Source organism: Peromyscus maniculatus, chromosome 22 (genome assembly GCF_049852395.1).
Source record: "Peromyscus maniculatus bairdii isolate BWxNUB_F1_BW_parent chromosome 22, HU_Pman_BW_mat_3.1, whole genome shotgun sequence".
Classification (NCBI taxonomy): domain Eukaryota; kingdom Metazoa; phylum Chordata; class Mammalia; order Rodentia; family Cricetidae; genus Peromyscus; species Peromyscus maniculatus.
This window is the reverse complement of record NC_134873.1, coordinates 19987996-20006688: the sequence shown is the minus strand read 5'-3', so window position 1 is coordinate 20006688 and position 18693 is coordinate 19987996. Positions and strand designations below refer to the sequence as shown.

At 42.1% G+C, this 18693-nt stretch overlaps 1 protein-coding gene across 6 annotated transcripts in view; it reads left to right on the top strand.

The window, feature by feature from the left end:
- Window positions 1–18693, top strand: part of LOC102904769 (protein FAM228B) — a 25352-nt gene extending 6659 nt beyond the window's left edge. For 3 of the 6 annotated variants that reach the window (XM_015999988.3, XM_042266913.2, XM_076559368.1), the window contains exons 4-10: window positions 626–817; window positions 2215–2295; window positions 12429–12516; window positions 12604–12760; window positions 15273–15380; window positions 15631–15870; window positions 18533–18693. In XM_015999988.3, the coding sequence (XP_015855474.1) occupies window positions 626–817; window positions 2215–2295; window positions 12429–12516; window positions 12604–12760; window positions 15273–15380; window positions 15631–15853 (849 nt within the window). In that variant the 3' untranslated portion in view covers window positions 15854–15870; window positions 18533–18693. Of the gene's footprint in view, window positions 1–625; window positions 818–2214; window positions 2296–12428; window positions 12581–12603; window positions 12761–15272; window positions 15381–15630; window positions 15871–18532 lie in introns of those variants that run through there. The other 3 variants (XM_076559366.1, XM_076559367.1, XR_013047268.1) reach the window with 3 other exon arrangements.

Sequence of the window (18693 nt, the reverse complement as noted above, 5' to 3'; positions counted from 1 at the left end):
ACCTGCCTCTGCTTCCTGAATGCTGGGACTAAAGGCATGTACTACCACTGCTGGTCTTAAATACAATTTTTATTTATTATTATTGTATATATGTGTGTGTGTGTGATATGTGTGTGGACATACGTGCCATGGTACACATGTGGACATCAGAGGACAACTTTGTGGAATCGGCTTTTCACCTTTCTGTGGGTTCTGGGGGTCACACTCAGGTTGCCAGGCTTGAGTGACAAGCTTCTCTCCTGCTGAGTCATCTCACTGGCCCGGTGTATTTATTTGATTGTCAGGAAGGTTGGGCATGTTGCCTCCAGTGTCCATGTGCCTTTGTTTTCAGCAGTGTGTGCCAAATGGTGGAAGCCAAATAAAGGATTAAATGATTGAATGATGGGTTATTCTTTTCTTTTCTTTTGTCATGAGTGCTCTGTCTGCATGCTGTGTGGTTGCTGGGAATTGAACTCAGGACTTCTAGAAGAGGAGCCAGTGCTCTTAACCACTGAGCCGTCTCTCCAGCCCCCAGTGGCAGGTTATTTTTTAGAATAATTTAAGCTTATGAACTTTAAGTTTTACAAGATTTTAAGACATAAAACCTTCAGGATAATATTTTTTGTCTTTCTGTTCCATTTACTAGGAACTAGATAAGTATTTATATCATCATGACTTCTTAAATGCAAGAAGAAAAGAGATGTTGTATAAAAAATGGGTTGAGTGTGTGGCAGATCCTCTACAGAAGAAAATTATAGAAAAAGTTTGTTCACATAAGAAGATTAAAAAGAGGAGACGACAAGAATTAGACAGTTTTTTGAGACATGTAAATAAGAAGGTACTAAGAAGTCATCTTATAATTCTTTTTTTTTTTTTGGTTTTTCGAGACAGGGTTTTTCTATATAGCTTTGCGCCTTTCCTGGAACTCACTCGGTAGCCCAGGCTGGCCTCGAACTCACAGAGATCCGCCTGCCTCTGCCTCCCAAGTGCTGGGATTAAAGGCGTGCACCACCACCACCGCCCGGCCTCATCTTATAATTCTTACAGTGCTTTAAAAGTCATAATTATCTTTGTTCAGTCATCCAAACAGTCCTGCCTTGTAGCATGAATCTTAAAAGTTCTTATTAATAAAATCAAACCCGAGGCCAGTTATTGGGGTGAATACTGGAAGGTCAGAGAGACAGAACAAGCCACAGCTCTCTCACCTCACCAGTTCCTCAGCTGGTCCTGTTTCCTCAGACTGGAAGCCTCTGAGTCCTCATCCAGAAGGAATCCCAGCTGAACTGTGCTGCTTCAAAGCCTGAAAGCTTAACCAGCCACATGCTTAACCAGCCAAATGCTTCTAGTTTCTGGTCCTCACGCCTTATATACCTTTCTGCTTTCTACCATCACTCCCTAGGATTAAAGGCTCGCTTTCTGGGATTAAAGGCGTGAGTCACCATGCCTGGCTGTTTCCAATGTGGCCTTGAACTCACAGAGATCCCAGATGGATTTCTGCCTCTGAAATGCTAGAATTAAAGGCATGTACTATCACTGCCTAACTACTGGCTTTTCTGTTCTCTGACCCCAGATAAGTTTATTAAGGTACACAATATTTTGGGGAACATAATACCACCACACTGCCTCTCTCTCTTCTGTTTATGTACCATCTATACTCTGATATAGACAATATATTCTTTTTTTTAAAGATTTGTTTATTGTGTATTATGTATACAGTGTTCTGCCTACGTGCCGGATCTCATTACAGATGGTTGTGAGCCACCATGTGGTTGCTGGGAGTTGAACTCAGGACCTCTGGAAGAGCAGCCAGTGCTCTTAACCGCTGAGCCATCTCTCCAGCCGACAATATATTCTTTTAATTTAAATTAAATTGTATTTATCGTGTGTGTGTGTGTGTGTGTGTGTGTGTGTGTGTGTGTGTGTGTGTGTGTGTGATGAGCTCTCAGGGAAGTCAGGGTTCTCTTTCCACACTGTTAGTTCTGGGGATTGAACTGAGGTCATCAGTGCTAGGGCCTTCACCCACTGAAATGTCTTGTGCATGAAGGGATGGCATTAAGGCATTGGTGCTATTCTGAAGCGTAAGACTGGAACTGTGTAGGGCCGGGACTGTAGCCCAATGCCTCCCATTTGTCCCTTATGATTGAGGGCAGGGGATACAAACTGTAACTCTTGAGTTCTGATAGCATCAAAATTAATCGTGTACTTCTTATGTGTGGTTTTATTTCCTTTTTATAGGGAAATGCATTTATAGAGCATTATGATCCAAAAGAATATGATCCTTTTTATATGAGCAAAGAGGACCCCAATTTTCTAAAGGTATGTGGGTTTCTTAACTGTGGTGGTATGTGTCTGATGAGCAGACTTAACATTTGTGTTGCTTGCCCTTGAGTGAGTCCTTAAAGTTCAGTAGCATTGTTGGAGTGGTTTCCTATCTATATTTTAGAAAGGACTAAATAACCCAAAGGCCAAAGATGAGTTAATCTCAGAAAATACGAAAACATTGTATAATAACTGAGTAATAGGAAATGTTTAAACATTTTCAAAGACTTTAAATTTTGTTACAGAAGTAATACATTCTTTTGTTTTGTTTTGAGACAGGGCTTCTCTATGTAGCGTTGGCTGTACTGGAACTCACTCTGTAGACCTGGTTGGTCTCACAGAGATCCACCTGCCTCTGCCTCTAGTACTGGGATTAAAGACGGGGCTACCACACCCAGTCTGATACGTTCTTATAGTAAGTGAAAAAAAAATTAATTTAAATTCATAATATTAAAAAAAAAATCCAATTACCCAAAACTAGCTCATTAACATTTTTATATATCTTTCTGGACTTCTTTCTTTATCTATTTAAAAGTAGTTGGTGTTAACCAAATGTTTGGTTTTTTTCTATCTATTAGGCATTCATTCTACCACTGAGTTATAGCCCTAACCCTGCTGTCTCTTAAGGAAATGCATCTCCCCTGCTGCTGTGAGAGGCAGTTAAGGATGAGGTTGTCACAGCAGCACCTGTGAACGTCAGAGCGTAAATGAGTCTTTAGTCCTGTACTCCACCTTGCCATGCTGTCATTTTCCCACAGACTAAGTATTGCTCTTACAAATGCTTTTATGAAGCTTATCTCTGTAGCTGCTCTGTGACCCGGCAGTTATTTTATCTCGTCCTGTACACGTGCATGCAACCTAAAGGCATTGAGTACATAAGATACTGGTGAGGGTGGAAAGGAACAGGAAACAGTTGTGTGGCCTTGGCGTGACCGCGTGTGCAGAAGCAGCCAGAGCAAAGGGCAGTGCAAGAGCCAGGTGTGTCAGACAGCAGGACTTCGGGGGGCAGACATGCTTTAGTTCAGACATCCCCACCGACGTGGGCGTCGGCAGTGCGCCAGCAAAAGGGAAAGGAAGCCTTTTCTCAGCGATGGCTCCCTCTTCCCAAATGACCCTGCTGTGTCAGGCTGACAAGAAAACCGACCAGCACAGACGGAGATGAGTGAACAAGGCTTCTAGGGGAGGCACTGAGAGGCAGAACAGGGCAGGAGATTGCAGGCAGACCCTCAAAGCATTGTTCTGGTCTCTTAGTGTGTGACATGGATGAGCTGAATCACACAGGAAGCAGAGGCCTTTTACACAGTGAGGACATGAGGGGCCACCATGTCCTGGTAGTTGGTGGGAAAGTGAATTTCTTTCTTTCTTTTTCTTTTTGGTTTTTCAAGACAGGGTTTGTCTCTATAGCCCTGGCTGTCCTGGGGGCTCACTATGGAGACCAGGCTGGCCTCAAACACATAGAGATGCACCAGCCTCTGTCTGCAGCATCACATCTAGCACTGTCTTAAAAAAATGTATGGTTACATTCAAGTAATTTTAGTAACACTAATTTGTTAATGAAGTTTTTATACAGGTGTGGTTGTGCCTGCCTGTAATTCTAGCTCCTCTGGCTGACAAGGATGATCCACAAGTTGAAGGCTAGCCTGAACAACTTAGAGACACCCAGTAGGTAGAGTTTCTCTGTGTCTCGGCAAGCACTCCCAAGTAACCATACAGATACTTAATATTAATTATAAATGCTCAGCCGATAGCTTGGACTTGTTACTAGATAACTCTTACAACTTAAATTAACCCATTTCTATTATTCTGCATTCTGTCATGTGGCATTACCTCTCTTTCATCTTGTATCTCCTGTTTCCTCTCTGTGTCTGGATGGACACTCTTCTGACTCCCCCTTCTTTTTTTTTTTGTTTTTTGTTTTTTGTTTTGAGACAGGGTTTCTCTGTGTAGTTTTGGAGCCTGTTCTGTAACTCACTCTGTAGACCAGGCTGGCCTCGAATTCACAGAGATCTGCCTCTGCCTCCCGAGTGCTGGGATTAAAGGCATGCACCACCACTGCCTGGCAGATTCCCCCTTCTTCCTCCCAGCATTCTCTCTGCCCTGAAAATCCTGCCTACCTATATATTAGCCAATCACCCTTTTATTAACAATGAGAGCAACACATTTTCACAGTATACAGAAGGATTATTCCATATCATTTCCTCCCTTTTGTCTAAATAGAAAAGGAAGGTTTTAACTGTAACATAGTAAAATTGTATACAACAAAATGGTTATCAAGTAAGAATTACAGTTACAATATCCATTTCATTTGTATTTGGCAAAATCAGAGAAAATATTCTATTATTTATCTTATCTTTGTGAGTTTAAAGTTTTATAACTAATTTGCCTTTTATCATAACTAAGAAAAACTTTAACTATAGCCAAGAGTTTTCTCTGGTCCTGGCAGGCTTCTTGCTAGCTAGCTAGCTCTTATAACGTAACCCGTTTCCATTAATCTATAAGTTGCCTCGTGGCTGTGGCTTACTAGTATTTTTACATCTTGCTTCTGGTGGCAGCTGTGGTTTCTCTAGACTCTGCCCTTCACCTTCCCTTTTCTCTCCTTGGATTTCCTGTCTGCTTTTAAGTTGCCATAGGCCAAAGTAGCTTATTTATCAAATGGGAACAACATATATTCACAGCGTACAGAAAGACACCCCACAGCATTTAACTACGACTATCTAGTCTTCAACTCCTTCAAAGACCCCAGAAGGGTGAAATGTTACCTAATGACAGGGACATCTGGGTGTCTGGACAGTCACCCAAAGTTTTTCTGTAATGTTGAGGCATCCATTTTTGTCCTAAAGGACTAATATATCTGACAGACATTTCTGAGAAGCAGGGAATTTTGAAGGACTGTCCTACCTTGTCTTGGCAGAGTTTGGCAGGCACTTTCTTTTGCATCCTTCTGGTCCAGTTTGAACAGTAACTGTCAGCAATTGAGGCAAGAGCAGTTTTTTGCCTAAATGGCTAACTTTTGCCATAAAGAAAGGAAACTCCTCTTTGAAAAAATCAACAAGATAGACAAACCCCTAGCCAAATTAACCAAAAGGCAAAGAGAGAGCACCCAAATTCACAAAATCAGAAATGAAAAGGGAGAATAACAACAGACAACAAGGAAATCCAGAGAATCATCAGATCATACTTCAAAAACCTATACTTCAAAAACCTGTACTCCACAAAAATGGAAAACCAGGAAGAAATGGACAATTTTCTGCATAAATACCACATACCAAAATTAAATCAAGACCAGATAAACCATTTAAATAGACCAATAACCCCTAAAGAAATAGAAACAGTCATCAAAAATCTCCCAACCAAAAAAAGCCCAGGACCAGATGGTTTCAGTGCAGAATTCTACCAGACTTTCAAAGAAGAACTAATACCAATCCTCTTCAAAGTGTTCTACACAATAGAAACAGAAGGAACACTACCAAACTCTTTTTATGAGGCTACAATTACCCTGATACCCAAACCACACAAAGATGCAACAAAGAAAGAGAACTACAGACCAATCTCCCTCATGAACATTGATGCAAAAATACTCAACAAAATATTGGCAACCTGAAACCAAGAATACATCAAAACAATCATCCATCACGACCAAGTAGGATTCATCCCAGGGATGCAAGGATGGTTCAACATACGAAAATCAGTCAATGTAATACGCCATATAAACAAACTGAAAGAAAAAAACCACATGATCATCTCCTTAGATGCTGAAAAAGCCTTTGACAAAATCCAACACCCCTTCATGATAAAGGTCTTAGAAAGATCAGGAATACAAGGAACATTTCTAAACATAATAAAAGCAATTTATAGCAAGCCAACAGCAAACATCAAATTAAATGGAGAGAAACTCAAAGCCATACCACTAAATACAGGAACAAGACAAGGCTGTCCACTCTCCCCATATTTATTCAATATAGTACTAGAAGTTCTAGCTAGAGCAATAAGACAACAAAAGGAGATCAAAGGGATACAAATTGGCAAGGAAGAAGTCAAACTTTCACTATTTGCAGATGATATGATAGTATACATAAGTGACCCCAAAAACTCTACCAGGGAACTCCTACAGCTGATAAACTCCTTCAGTAAAGTGGCAGGATACAAGATCAACTCAAAAAAATCAGTAGCCCTCCTATACACAAATGATAAAAGGGCTGAGAAAGAAGTCAAAGAAACATCACCCTTTACAATAGCCACAAATAATATAAAATACCTTGGGATAACACTAACTAAACAAATGAAGGACCTTTTTGATAAGAACTTTAAATCTCTAAAGAAAGAAATTGAAGAAGATATCAGAAAATGGAAGGATCTCCCATGCTCATGGATAGGTAGGATTAACATAGTAAAAATGGCAATCTTACCAAAAGCAATCTACAGATTCAATGCAATCCCCATCAAAATCCCAACACAATTCTTCACAGACTTGGAAAGAAAAATACTCAACTTTATATGGAAAAACAAAAGACCCAGGATAGCTAAAAGAATCCTATACGATAAAGCAACCCTTGGAGGCATCACCATCCCTGACCTCAAACTCTACTATAGAGCTATAGTAATAAAAACAGCTTGGTACTGGTGTAAAAACCGACATACGGACCAATGGAATTGAATTGAAGACCCTGACATTAATCCATGCACATATGAACACCTGGTTTTTGACAAAGGAGCCAAAACTATACAATGGAACAAAGAAAGTATCTTCAACAAATGGTGCTGGCATAACTGGATGTCAATATGTAAAAGATTACAAATAGATCCTTATCTGTCACCATGCACAAAACTCAAGTCCAAGTGGATCAAAGACCTAAACATAAATCCAGTTACACTAAACTTAATAGAAAAGAAAATAGGAAGCACTCTTGAACGCATTGGCACCAGAGACCATTTCCTAAATAAAACACCAACAGCACAGACCCTGAGCACAACAATTAATAAATGGGACCTCTCGAAACTGAGAAGCTTTTGCAGGGCAAAAGACACAGTCAATAAGACAAAAAGACAGCCAACAGATTGGGAAAAGATCTTCACCAACCCCGCATCTGACAGAGGATTGATCTCCACAATATATAAAGAACTCAAGAAACTAGACATCAAAGCACTGAACAGTCCAATTAAAAAATGGGCTAAAGAGCTAAACAGAGAATTCACAAAACAAGAACTACAAATGGCTGAAAGACATTTAAAGAAATGCTCAACATCCTTAATCATCAGAGAAATGCAAATCAAAACGACTCTGAGATACCACCTTACACCTGTTAGAATGCCAAGATCAAAAACACCAATGACAACCAATGTTGGAGAGGATGTGGAGCAAAGGGAACACTCCTCCACTGTTAGTGGGAATGTAAACTTGTACAACCACTGTGGAAATCAGTATGGCGGTTTCTCAGAAAATTAGGAATCGAACTACCTCAAGACCCAGCCATCCCACTCTTGGGCATTTACCCAAGGAATGCTGATTCATACCATAAAGATACATGCTCAGCTATGTTCATAGCAGCACTATTTGTAATAGCCAGAACCTGGAAACAACCCAGATGCCCATCAACAGAAGAATGGATGAAAAAAATGTGGTACATATACACAATGGAGTACTACTCAGCAGAGAAAAACAATGAAAGCATGAAATTTGCAGGCAAATGGATGGAACTAGAAAAAATCATCCTGAGTGAGGTAACCCAAACCCAGAAAGACAGTTATGGTATGTACTCACTCATTGGTGGATTCTAGATATAAAATAAAGAACAATCAGACCACAACCCATAGAACCATAGAGGCTATATATATAACATGGAGGTCCCTAGGACGACTGTGGCTTATAATAAATTTCAGTTTTACTCAATTATTGAAAAAAAATAGCCAAATGAATGGAAACACATGAACTATGAACCAAAGGCTGAAGGGCCCCCAGCTGGATCAGGCCCTCTGAATAGGTGAGACCATTGATTGGCTTGATCAGTTTGGGAGGCAACTAGGCAGTGGGACCAAGTCCTGTGCTCATTGCATGAGTTGGCTGTTTGAAACCTGGAGCTTATGCAGGGACACTTGGCTCAGTCTGGGAGGAAGGGACTGGACCTGCCTGGACTGAGTTCACCAGGTTGATCGCAGTCCTCGGGGGAGGACTTGTCCTGGAGGAGGTGGAAATGGAGGGTAGGCTGGAGGTAAGGGGAGGGCGTGGGAGGGGGGAGAATAGGGAAAAAAAAAAGAAAGGAAAGTCCATGTGGAGGTTCTTTGATGTTCTTGAATTGCTGTAGGACATAAGGCTTGTTCTTATGCTAACTTCCAGCTTAGGTAGAGATATCCATTGTTGCCCATCTTTCCTGCTTTGACCTCCCCTCTACAGAAAATGGCTCTTGTTGCTCCTTCCTAGTCATAGAGCTGCCGATGGCCCAAAGTCAGCCTAGGTCAACCAAATGAACCCATCTTCTTTCCTGGCATGGGAAGGACCTGACTTGTAGGAGTGCAGAGAGTTGGTCCCCTTCTCTCAAATCAATCTACAGCCTTTCTGTGTATCTAATATGTGTCTCTACTCAGGAATTGTTTAATTTAGGGATGGGCATGTAGGCACATTCCTGTAATCCCAGCAGTCAGAGAGCTGAGGCAGGAGGATTTCAAGTTCAAGACCACCCTGGCTACATCTTAAACAAACAAACAAACAAATAAACAAACAAACAAGAAAAGGGGTGGAGAGGTGCCTAGGTGTTTGAAAGCACTTCAGAGGACCAAGTTTAATTACCACATCAGATGCTTACGACTGCCTCAACTCCAATTCCAGGGGATCTGATGCTCCCTTCTAGCCTCCAAGGGGGCCACCCACACATGGACACACAGACACACATATGCATAAATAAAAATAAATCTTAGAAAAATAAATGTATTGAATCTTGTTCCTTTAGCACACCGGACCATTTTACCATCGGGTGGAATGACAGCCCACCAGAGGACTTGTGCTCGGGGGAAATGAAGCGTGGCTGCTAAACCAGAGCAGAACTGGCTTGGTTTTTCTTTTTTCATGAAACACCATTTTTACTCGAAAGAATGACTTACAAACTATGGTTATTAAATTTTGCTTGGTTGGCAGACATTTTCTGGAAAATGAATGAAGTGATAATGGCAGTATTCACTACTAATGACAACATTTGAATTTTGGAAAACTCACATTCAGCACCATGCATCTGATAGCATCTGAATGCTCAGAGACTGTGCTAATTAGATAGGTGATGCTGTTAACAAATGCAGTCTTTTTCTGTTTGTTTGTTTTTTGTTCTCCACCCCCCCAAAGACAGGGTTTCTCTGTGTAGCTTTGGAGCCTGTCCCGGAACTCACTCTGTAGACCAGGCTGGCCTCGAACTCACAGAGATCCTCCTGCCTCTGCCTCCCGAGTGCTGGGATTGAAGGCATGTGCCACCACTGCCCGGCTCAGATGTAGTCTTGTTAGTATATAATGAGGCATATATGCACTTGGGAGACCTGATATAACAGTGATCCATTTCCCCCATAACCAAATCATTCTTCTTTAAAGTCGTACACAGGGAAAAGATTCATTTGGAAAGTTTTCTGGTGTGGCTTTCGATTCTGTATGGTAACTAACACATAGGAAACTTGGGGCTGGAGAGATGGCTGGGTCACTGGCTGCAAGTACTCTTGCCGAGGACCTGGGGTTGATTCCCAGCATCCATGTGGCAGCTCGCAGCTGTCTACAGCTCCAGTTCCAGGGGAGCTGATGCCCTCTCGTAACCTTGGTGGGTACCAGCTACACACATGTTGCACAGACATACATGCAGGCAGAACACTCATACACCTGAAGTAAAAATCAAGGGAAAAAGGTGTGATCACATGTTAACTTTGAGGAATATCAAATAAGGATATTCCCAGTGGATCCAGTGAGGTGCCTCTGGAGATACCAGTGCTTGTCAGAGAAGCCCCACAGCCTGACTGCAGTCCTGTAACCACGATGGAAGATAACCATTCCTGAAAGTTATCTCCACCTCCGTGTGTGGATCTGCACTCACATATCACAAACATAAATATTTTAGAAAGAATGTCCACAGAGATCTGGAAAGAAGTTTTCTATAAAGGCCAATAAACAAACTATAGTGACTTGTTGATAACTCCAAAGAATTATATCGTTTAGATATGTTGATATTGGTTATATGTTTATATTTGAAATTAAGATGAAGAAATCCCTTTTAGTACCTTAAAAAAATAATTCTATATTTGAAATATCTTTTATTACAAAAACTGTATTTTCTAAAACAAAACATTAACTAAAGAGTAATACTGCTTTACATTTATGTAACTTTCTTTAATGTCTTGTTTAAAATAAAAGTTCTTTCTTAGCCGGGCGGTGGTGGCGCACACCTTTAATTCCAGCACTCGGGAGGCAGAGCCAGGGGGATCTTTTTGAGTTCGAGGCCAGCCTGGTCTACAGAGCAAGATCCAGGAAAGGTGCAAAGCTACACAGAGAAACCCTGTCTCAAAAAACCAAAAAAAAAAAAAAAAAAAAAAAGTTCATTCTTGTGCCTGCTTCTGCATACAATCTGTTTTGATTTGTTGTAATTGAAGAAGGTGAAAAAAAATGCATTTTTGTTTCTTAAAAATGTAGAACACAGCTGGGCGGCAGTGGCGCACGCCTTTAATCCCAGCACTCCAGAGGCAGAGGCAGGTGGATCTCTGTGAGTTTGAGGCCAGCCTGGTCTACAGAGTGAGATCCAGGAAAGGCCCCAGAGCTACACAGAGAAACCCTGTCTCAAAAAACAAAAACCAAACAAACAAAAAGTTACTAGGTTGCAATATTTTCATTTGGGTTCTGTGGTCCACAAGTCAAAAACTTCAGTCACAGTTATAATGTAAAAATTCAGTAGTGATAGGGAAATGTGATGTAGTTGTTAATTAAACTTTAGACTGTTGTTGCTCTCTTTAGAGTGTAAAAGTCTGTTTTCATCTGTCAACAGTCACAGACAAATAACAAGATGCTAGCACTGTGTTGTCTCTTCAGAGCGAGTTCCTGTTGCTCTTCCTGTAACGCTCTGTAGTTTATATAACTATGAGACTGGAGAGGGCAGTCTGCTCACCTTAGGTCTGCATAGTCATGTTCCTGTTACAGTTACCCGAGAAAACAAGTCCAAGCATTACTGCGAAGACACATAGGTAACCTTTTTAGCTGTGGTAGGAGTTCACAGGAGCAGGCTAGACCATAACCGTGACTGTTTCTGAAGGCTGTGGTCCTGTGTTGAATTGTAATTTTAGTAATGTTGGCCAGCAAAAGACATTAGTGCTTTAATGCTTAACAGATAACCTGCATTTTGAATATGTGTAGTTAGTTTTATATAATTGTTATGCTGCTGTTTGTGGGTATTAAGATGAAGATGGACATATGGATATATATTTCCATTTACTAAAGGAAAATGAGGTTTTTAAATTTAGGAATATATGATGACAGGAGAGGTTTTGAAGACCTAACCCAAACTTTGAAATGAGTAACCTTGCCTTGGACTGGGTAGATAGTTTAGCTAGGAAAATGCCTACTTGCACAAGTAGAGAACCTCAGCTTGGGTCCCTAACACCCTGTGAAAGGCAGACGTCACAGCATAAATCTGTGTCCTCAGTGCTGGGGACACAGAGACAGATGGGTCCCTGGAGCTCATCGGCTGGTCTAGTCAGAACAGTAAGCCTCAGGTTCAGTGAGAGGCCCTGTCACCAAAAATAAGGTGGAGAGGGAGAGGGAGAGAGAGACAGCTGACATCAACCCTGAGCACCACATGCACATCCACATGCGTTTGCACACACACACACACACACACACACACACACACACACACACACACACACACACAAACATGAGCTCATGCATGACCCCCCCCCACACACACACACACAGAGCTAACCTTTCCCCTGGCTTTATGACCTCCTAAGAAAAGTGTCAGAGTGCCCCATCTCTGTGATGTGTTACATATAACGGATCTCTGTTAGTAGGTCCTGTATTCTCCACTCTCCTGCATAAGAACACACATGGATGCTTAGGATGGACTGGATGCTAATCCTCAGACTGCAGCCCAGTCCTCAGAAGAGTGCTTCTCTTGTAGGTTGTCATGCCGCCATTCCGTGACCCTCTGAAAAAAGCCCAGTATGACAAGGACAATGACAAGAAGACTCTCCTCCAGTGTGAGACCGGTACTTGATTCGTACGTGATCCCCTAGCCCGAGAGCAATGGCAGGTGCATCGAAGCATGCTGATGTAGGTTATTAATTGTCTTGCAGGCAAAATCTATACAATGAAAGAATTTAAAGAGATCGAGAAGGCCCAGTTGCATTCCAGGTTCCCGAGTATTTCTAATTCAAGGCAATGTATGACTCCAAACGAATGGCTTAAAGTGCCCATGAGATACATAGAAAGTGAATTTTGTAAAAGGAGCAGGTAATAATTGATGTAATGGAAGTTGTGAGCTTCTTGGACTTCGAAAATTCTTTCTTGAGACAGTGATCTACCTCAGTGATGATTTTAAAATAAAGTCTGCTGTAATTCATTGTTCCTCTGTACGTGATATTTTTCTTGAGTACTATCAAGATTCTCCAATTTTGGTTTTCATCAGGTAGACTGTGAAGTATCTAAGCTTATTTTTTTTTCCTCTTAGAGTTGTATGACATTTTCATTTTTATCATTATACATATTTCATTAATTTAGGGGGAAACCTAGACCATCATTCCTTCAAATATTTCTCGTGTACCATTTGTCTGCTTTTAATTTTTGAGATTCTGTGTATGTGTGACCATGGATAACATCCACAGTTCTATAAGTCTTTGAGAGTGGTTGACTTTACTTTCTGTGTTTTGGTTAGATAATTTCTATTGAGCCGTCTGTAAGTCCCCGGAGCTCCTTTGTGTGTTATCTGCCGATGGGCCCATCAAACACACCAACTGTGACAGTATGATTTTTAGCATTTCCATTGATTTTTCATAGTTTTCACCTTTTCTGAAATTTTTCATCTTTTAGTGCATATTGTCCAGTTTTCAATCAGTTTTTCTTTCTTTTTTTTTAAGTTTAAGATTTATTTATTTATTATGGATACAACAGGTATGCCTGCAGACCAGAAGAGGGCACCAGATCTCATTACAGATGGTTGTGAGCCACCATGTGGTTGCTGGGAATTGAACTCAGGACCTGTGGAAGAGCAGTCAGTGCTCTTAACCTCTGAGCCGTCTCTCCAGCCCCCAGTTAGTTAGTTTTTTTTTTTTTTTCAAAAGCCATATTAATCATAGTTACTTTAAATTTCCAATCTGATAGATCCAACATTAGGGTCATTTCTGAATTTGGTTCAGTCTGGTTCTGTTGATTACTTTATATTTTGACTAGACATTTTATTTTGCCTATTTTTGCATGCCTTATAATTTAAAAAGATTTGTTTATTCTTATGTGTAAGGTGTTTTGCCTACATGTCTATTTATACATAACGTGTGCCTGGTGCCTGCAGAGGTCACAAGAGGGTATTGAATACCCTGAGACTGGAGTTAAATGTGAGCCACCATGTGGGTACTAGGCATTGAACCCAGCAGGTCCTCTGGAAGAACAATCACTATTCTTTTTTTTTTTTTTTTTTTTTTTTTTTGAGGCAGGTTCCCACTGTGCCCTGGGCTGGCTTAGAACTCCACATGTACATCAGGTTAGCCTCAAACTCACCTCTAGAGATCTTCCTGCCTCTGCTTCCTAAATGCTAGATTTAAAGGCATGTACCAACACAATTGACCTTAATTTTATATTTTTTGGTTGAACATCAGACACTTGAGATGGAAAAATAGTATAAATGCAGTATTTTTCTGCAGAAACTGACATGCCTCTTCTGCCACCCATTATTGGGAGAATTGGTTTAAGAAGTTGATCTAAGATTGGGTATTATAGTTGTTTCCTTTAGCACTCTACAGACCTTAAAAAAACAAAGTGTGCCATGTGTGTGCCGCTCACAGAAGCCAGAAGAGGATGTCAGATCCCTTGGAGCTGGAGTTTCAGGCAGTTGTGAGCTGCCCACATGGGTGCTAGGAATTGAACCCAGGTTCTCAGGAAGAGCAGCTGGTGCTCTTAACAGCTGAGCCATCTCTCCAGATCTAAAGAGCTATTGTTGTTTTAAAAGGTGTTTTTATTTTGAATTTATGCATACATGTGTGAGCCTGTGTGTGGATATGTGAACATGAGTGCAGGTATCCGCAGAGTCTGGAAGGCAGTGTTGGGTGTCCTGGTGCTGGAGTTACAGGGGATTGTGAGCTGGGTGGTTGGGAACCAAACCCAGGTCATTTGGACAAGCAGATTTTGCAGTTTAGCCGTGTCCCCAGTGCTGAGTTTTTTGTTTTAAAATAGGAAGCCATGTTGTGTGAGGGCATCAGGATGATGGCAGAGGATAAAATAAAGAGAGTGATGTGATAAAAATAAAAGATTTATATAGTTTCACGACTTGAGGGCCAGAGAGGAAGTCAGGAAATTCGAAGTTGGAGCCTGAGTGCCGAATGCAGGGCTTGATGAATGTTGGACAAGCTTTCTAACAGTGAGCCTGGCCGCCAGCCTGGTGTTCCCAGAGCAGTCACTGCCTGTGTTCATCTCCTGGGGCGGCCAGACTGTGGCCGTCTCCTGCTCTGCCTCCCAAGGGCTGGGGACACAGGCCTGCTCTGCCACATCTGGCTTTATGACCTCTTTTTACGTGATACCTTACATCAGTGTGAGCTCCCATGGAATAGAGGGAGGGTTTTAACTTTGCCTGCCTAATCTTGGTTCTCATCATGGTTGCAGAAACTCTTAAGCAACTAGTCTCATTGAGAAGGCACAGCAGTGTCAACTAATAGTATAATGGACCATATTGATAACGGTCAGTTTCTAATAATAACAATGCTTAAATGCAAGTGCGCACTGTTTTGCAACATCCTGACCCATGTTCTCTTATTAGGGTCAAAATGAAGGTGAATTTTAATGCTAGTACTTTCGATTTGACTCCCCTGAAGAGGGTGCCTAATTTTCTGGATTGCCGGGAGGAGGAGAAGACCGTCAGTTACAAGTAAGCCTTGTCTCAAAAACCACTAGGTGGAGACAGATGATGTTAGCGATAGAGCTGGCCGTTGTGGACATCTCAGTGTTCTGGCAGTGCAGCTTAGTGATGCGGTGTTTTGTTCACTGGATAGGGCCTGATGATGAGGAGTAAAAGCGGATGCTGAACCTGGCCCTCATAAACTTAGACTTTAAAAGAAAAGATTAAGTTCTTCTCCCGAGTTAAATGTTAAAAGGATCGCTCCTGGTTCTTCCTACAGAAACAAAGGGCTCTCCCCTCTGGACAGTGAAGCTCCGTGTCTCCAGGAGGGAAAGGACCCAAGTTCCCAAGGGATCAGTTCTGAAGGTCATCATTCTTCTGCAGACCTCTGCCAGGAGGTGGAAAGGGATGAGGTCCAGGACGCGGTGAGAATTAACCCGGACGACGCGGTGAGAGCCGGGACAGTCAGCCCCATTTGGGACACCCAGGGCAGCCCTTGCTGACACCCAGGGCTAAGCAGGTGGGAACTTCTTGATATGGTGGGCTCTTTAGAAGCCAGGAGGCAGCTGAGCACACCTCCCATGGGGAAGAGACAAAGACAGGTGTCATTCAGAGGGAGAGTGTCCTTGCAGCTCGGTGGAGCAGCCGCACAGTGGACATGCCCAGTGTCTCCTGTTTCCTTGGCTCCTGACTTGACTCCTGACTGGGTAATCTTTCTACCACCTCTACCACTCTCTCCCATTTCCCTGTAGTCAAGCCGGGCCCCCTGAATTGTTTCTCTTAATTCAATCAAGAATTAGTTTTCAAAAGGGCCAGTACTAAAAGCAGTAATCTCTAAGGAGGAAAGTGTAGCTCCCAAATGTAAAATGTCCAGAGATACAGGTCTTCATAGAGACCTCCCAGGGGAACTACAGTAGTGTGGTATCATTTGACGGTCCTAGCCTGGCACCCAGTCCAACAAGACATCTAGGTCTAGAGGGTCCTTTACACTTGAGTTTCCCGTTCCATTGCTGTGTCCCATACTATGGAGACGGTCTCTTCTCTGAGCGGCTGGACCCTGAAAGGATTTTTTATCCACTCCTGAACGTTTCCCAACCTGTGAGCGCAGTTTGCCCTCCTTGTCTGCCATTGCTGAGTGGCGTTTCCATGTGGTCGCTTACTCTGCTTCCTCCATTTAACAAAGGCCTGTTCTGAGTCAGGCAGTGGGAAGGGCTGGAGCCATGAAGGGGAGCCGCGGTGTCTCTGCTCTTGTGGAGCTTACACTTTGATGGTAAAGACAGAAAACAGCCAAAACAAATATCCAACAGGTGAGTTAATGAAGTGAGGAGAAGAAGATAGATGAGGACACCATTTTAAACGGAGAAACCAGGAGAGTCTTCTCGGAAGAGGTGACATGTACTGTAGGCTGGGCATGGTGGCACACGCCTTCAATCCTAGCACTTGGGAAGCAGAGGCAGGCGGATCTCTGTGAGTTCAAGGCCAGCCTGGTCTACAGAGCGAGATCCAGGACAGTCACCAAAACTACACAGAGAAACTCTGTCTCGAAAAACCCAAAACCAAAACCAAATAAACCAACAAACAAGAAAAAAAAAAAAAAAAAAAAAAAAAAAAGAGGGAGAGAAGAGTTTTAGGGGAAATGTCCGGGAAGAAAGATTGACACCGGGGCTCCAGGAGGGACTGAGTTGACAAGAGGGGACTGGAGAAGAAAAGCCACTCACACAGAAGCCATTCAAAAGTTTTGACTAGGGAGACACACCTAGGTAACTTTGGATTGGTGGTTGTCTAGTTTCTTAGGGACAGGGTTTCGTGGTTTCATGTAGCCTAGGCTGGCCTTGAGATCTTTCTATAGCTAAGGCTGGCCTTGGATTCTTCATCCGTTTGCCTCCACCTTTCACCTGCTAGGATTACAGGTGTGTGCCACTACACCTGACAAAATCACGTTATAAAGGAAGAACATGGCTGCTTTGTAGGCAATCATACACAACCCACAACAGTCTAGCTGCTAGGCCAGGGCACTGGGTCAGGAGCATAATGACCTGAGGTCTAGTGAGGGCTGTGTGGTCATGGGACCTGAGGAGTGAGCAGGTTTGGAGCATATTAGTGTTTGATATGAGAAATGAGGGAAACCAAGAAGCCAAAGTCAACCGTGTTCTTGAGGTTTTGGTCCAGAGGGTTGGATAGATGATGGTCCTATTCACTACTACAGAAGTTTAAGTGGAATTTGGAGAGACTAAGGAAGAAGTGAAAAAAAAAAAAAGCTAATGCTTTCTGGGGCTGAGTTAAAGATACCTTTTTCCATTACAATGCACATTTTTAGGGTGTGATTATTAAGTAAGTTAGCTTTTCCTCTAGCTGTTCATTTAAACATGTTCTGGGACTAGGGATGTAGCCCAATGGATAGTACTTACCTAGCATGTGCAAAATTCAGTCTCCGGCAGTTTCTTTCTCAAAAAAGGAAACAGATGAATAAGTAAGGAAGCACTAAGCACATCTGTTCAAGGTAGTTTTCCACACCTTAGGTATCCTCAGATGCTAAGTACTTCTGATTACAAAGGCTCTCACTTCTGCCGTTAACATGACTAAGTGATATAATGACTTTGTTGCTGTTGCTAGCCTGGAATTTGCTGTATAGACCAGGTTGGCCTCAGATTCACAGATCTCTAACAGTTTCTGCCTCTGGAGTATACTAGGATTAAAGGAAGATCACACACACACACACACACACACACACACACACACACACACACACACATACACACATTGATCCTTTTGTAAATCCTGTAAGACTGACCTTTAAACATTTAGGACATAATATTTACTCCCTAAAAGATACCAAGACTAAAACCAAATGTATTTTTAATAATATTCAGCTCTATTTAACAACATTTATCTTTTAACTCAACCTCCCAGGTGACCTGTGAAGTAGGTAGGTGGATGTAGTCTGGTGGTCAGAGGAGATGCTAGGTTGGACATGCATATTTGAATCATCTGATATGTGATTTGAAGTTATGAGAAAATCAGAGAATGAGTGTCAAAGGGCTGATGTCTAGATTCTGTGAGAGGCCTTAACCCTGGCCAGAGTGGCTTCAGGGGCTCAGCTCCCTTCGCCAAGGAACTTCCTGGTCCTGTAAGCCCTTTATTCCTATGGCATACTCAACTTTTTCTTTTGTCACTTTCAATAGGTTACGACAACCACACATCCTGATTCCTGATCTGTGCAAGGACCCACAAAAAAAGACTGCTTTAGACGAAGTTACCTGCTGGCTGGAATCCTTCTGAAATGAAGGAAGACATTTAGGAATCATTTTGTTCTTCTCTGAAATAAACTTCTTTTAATTTAGAA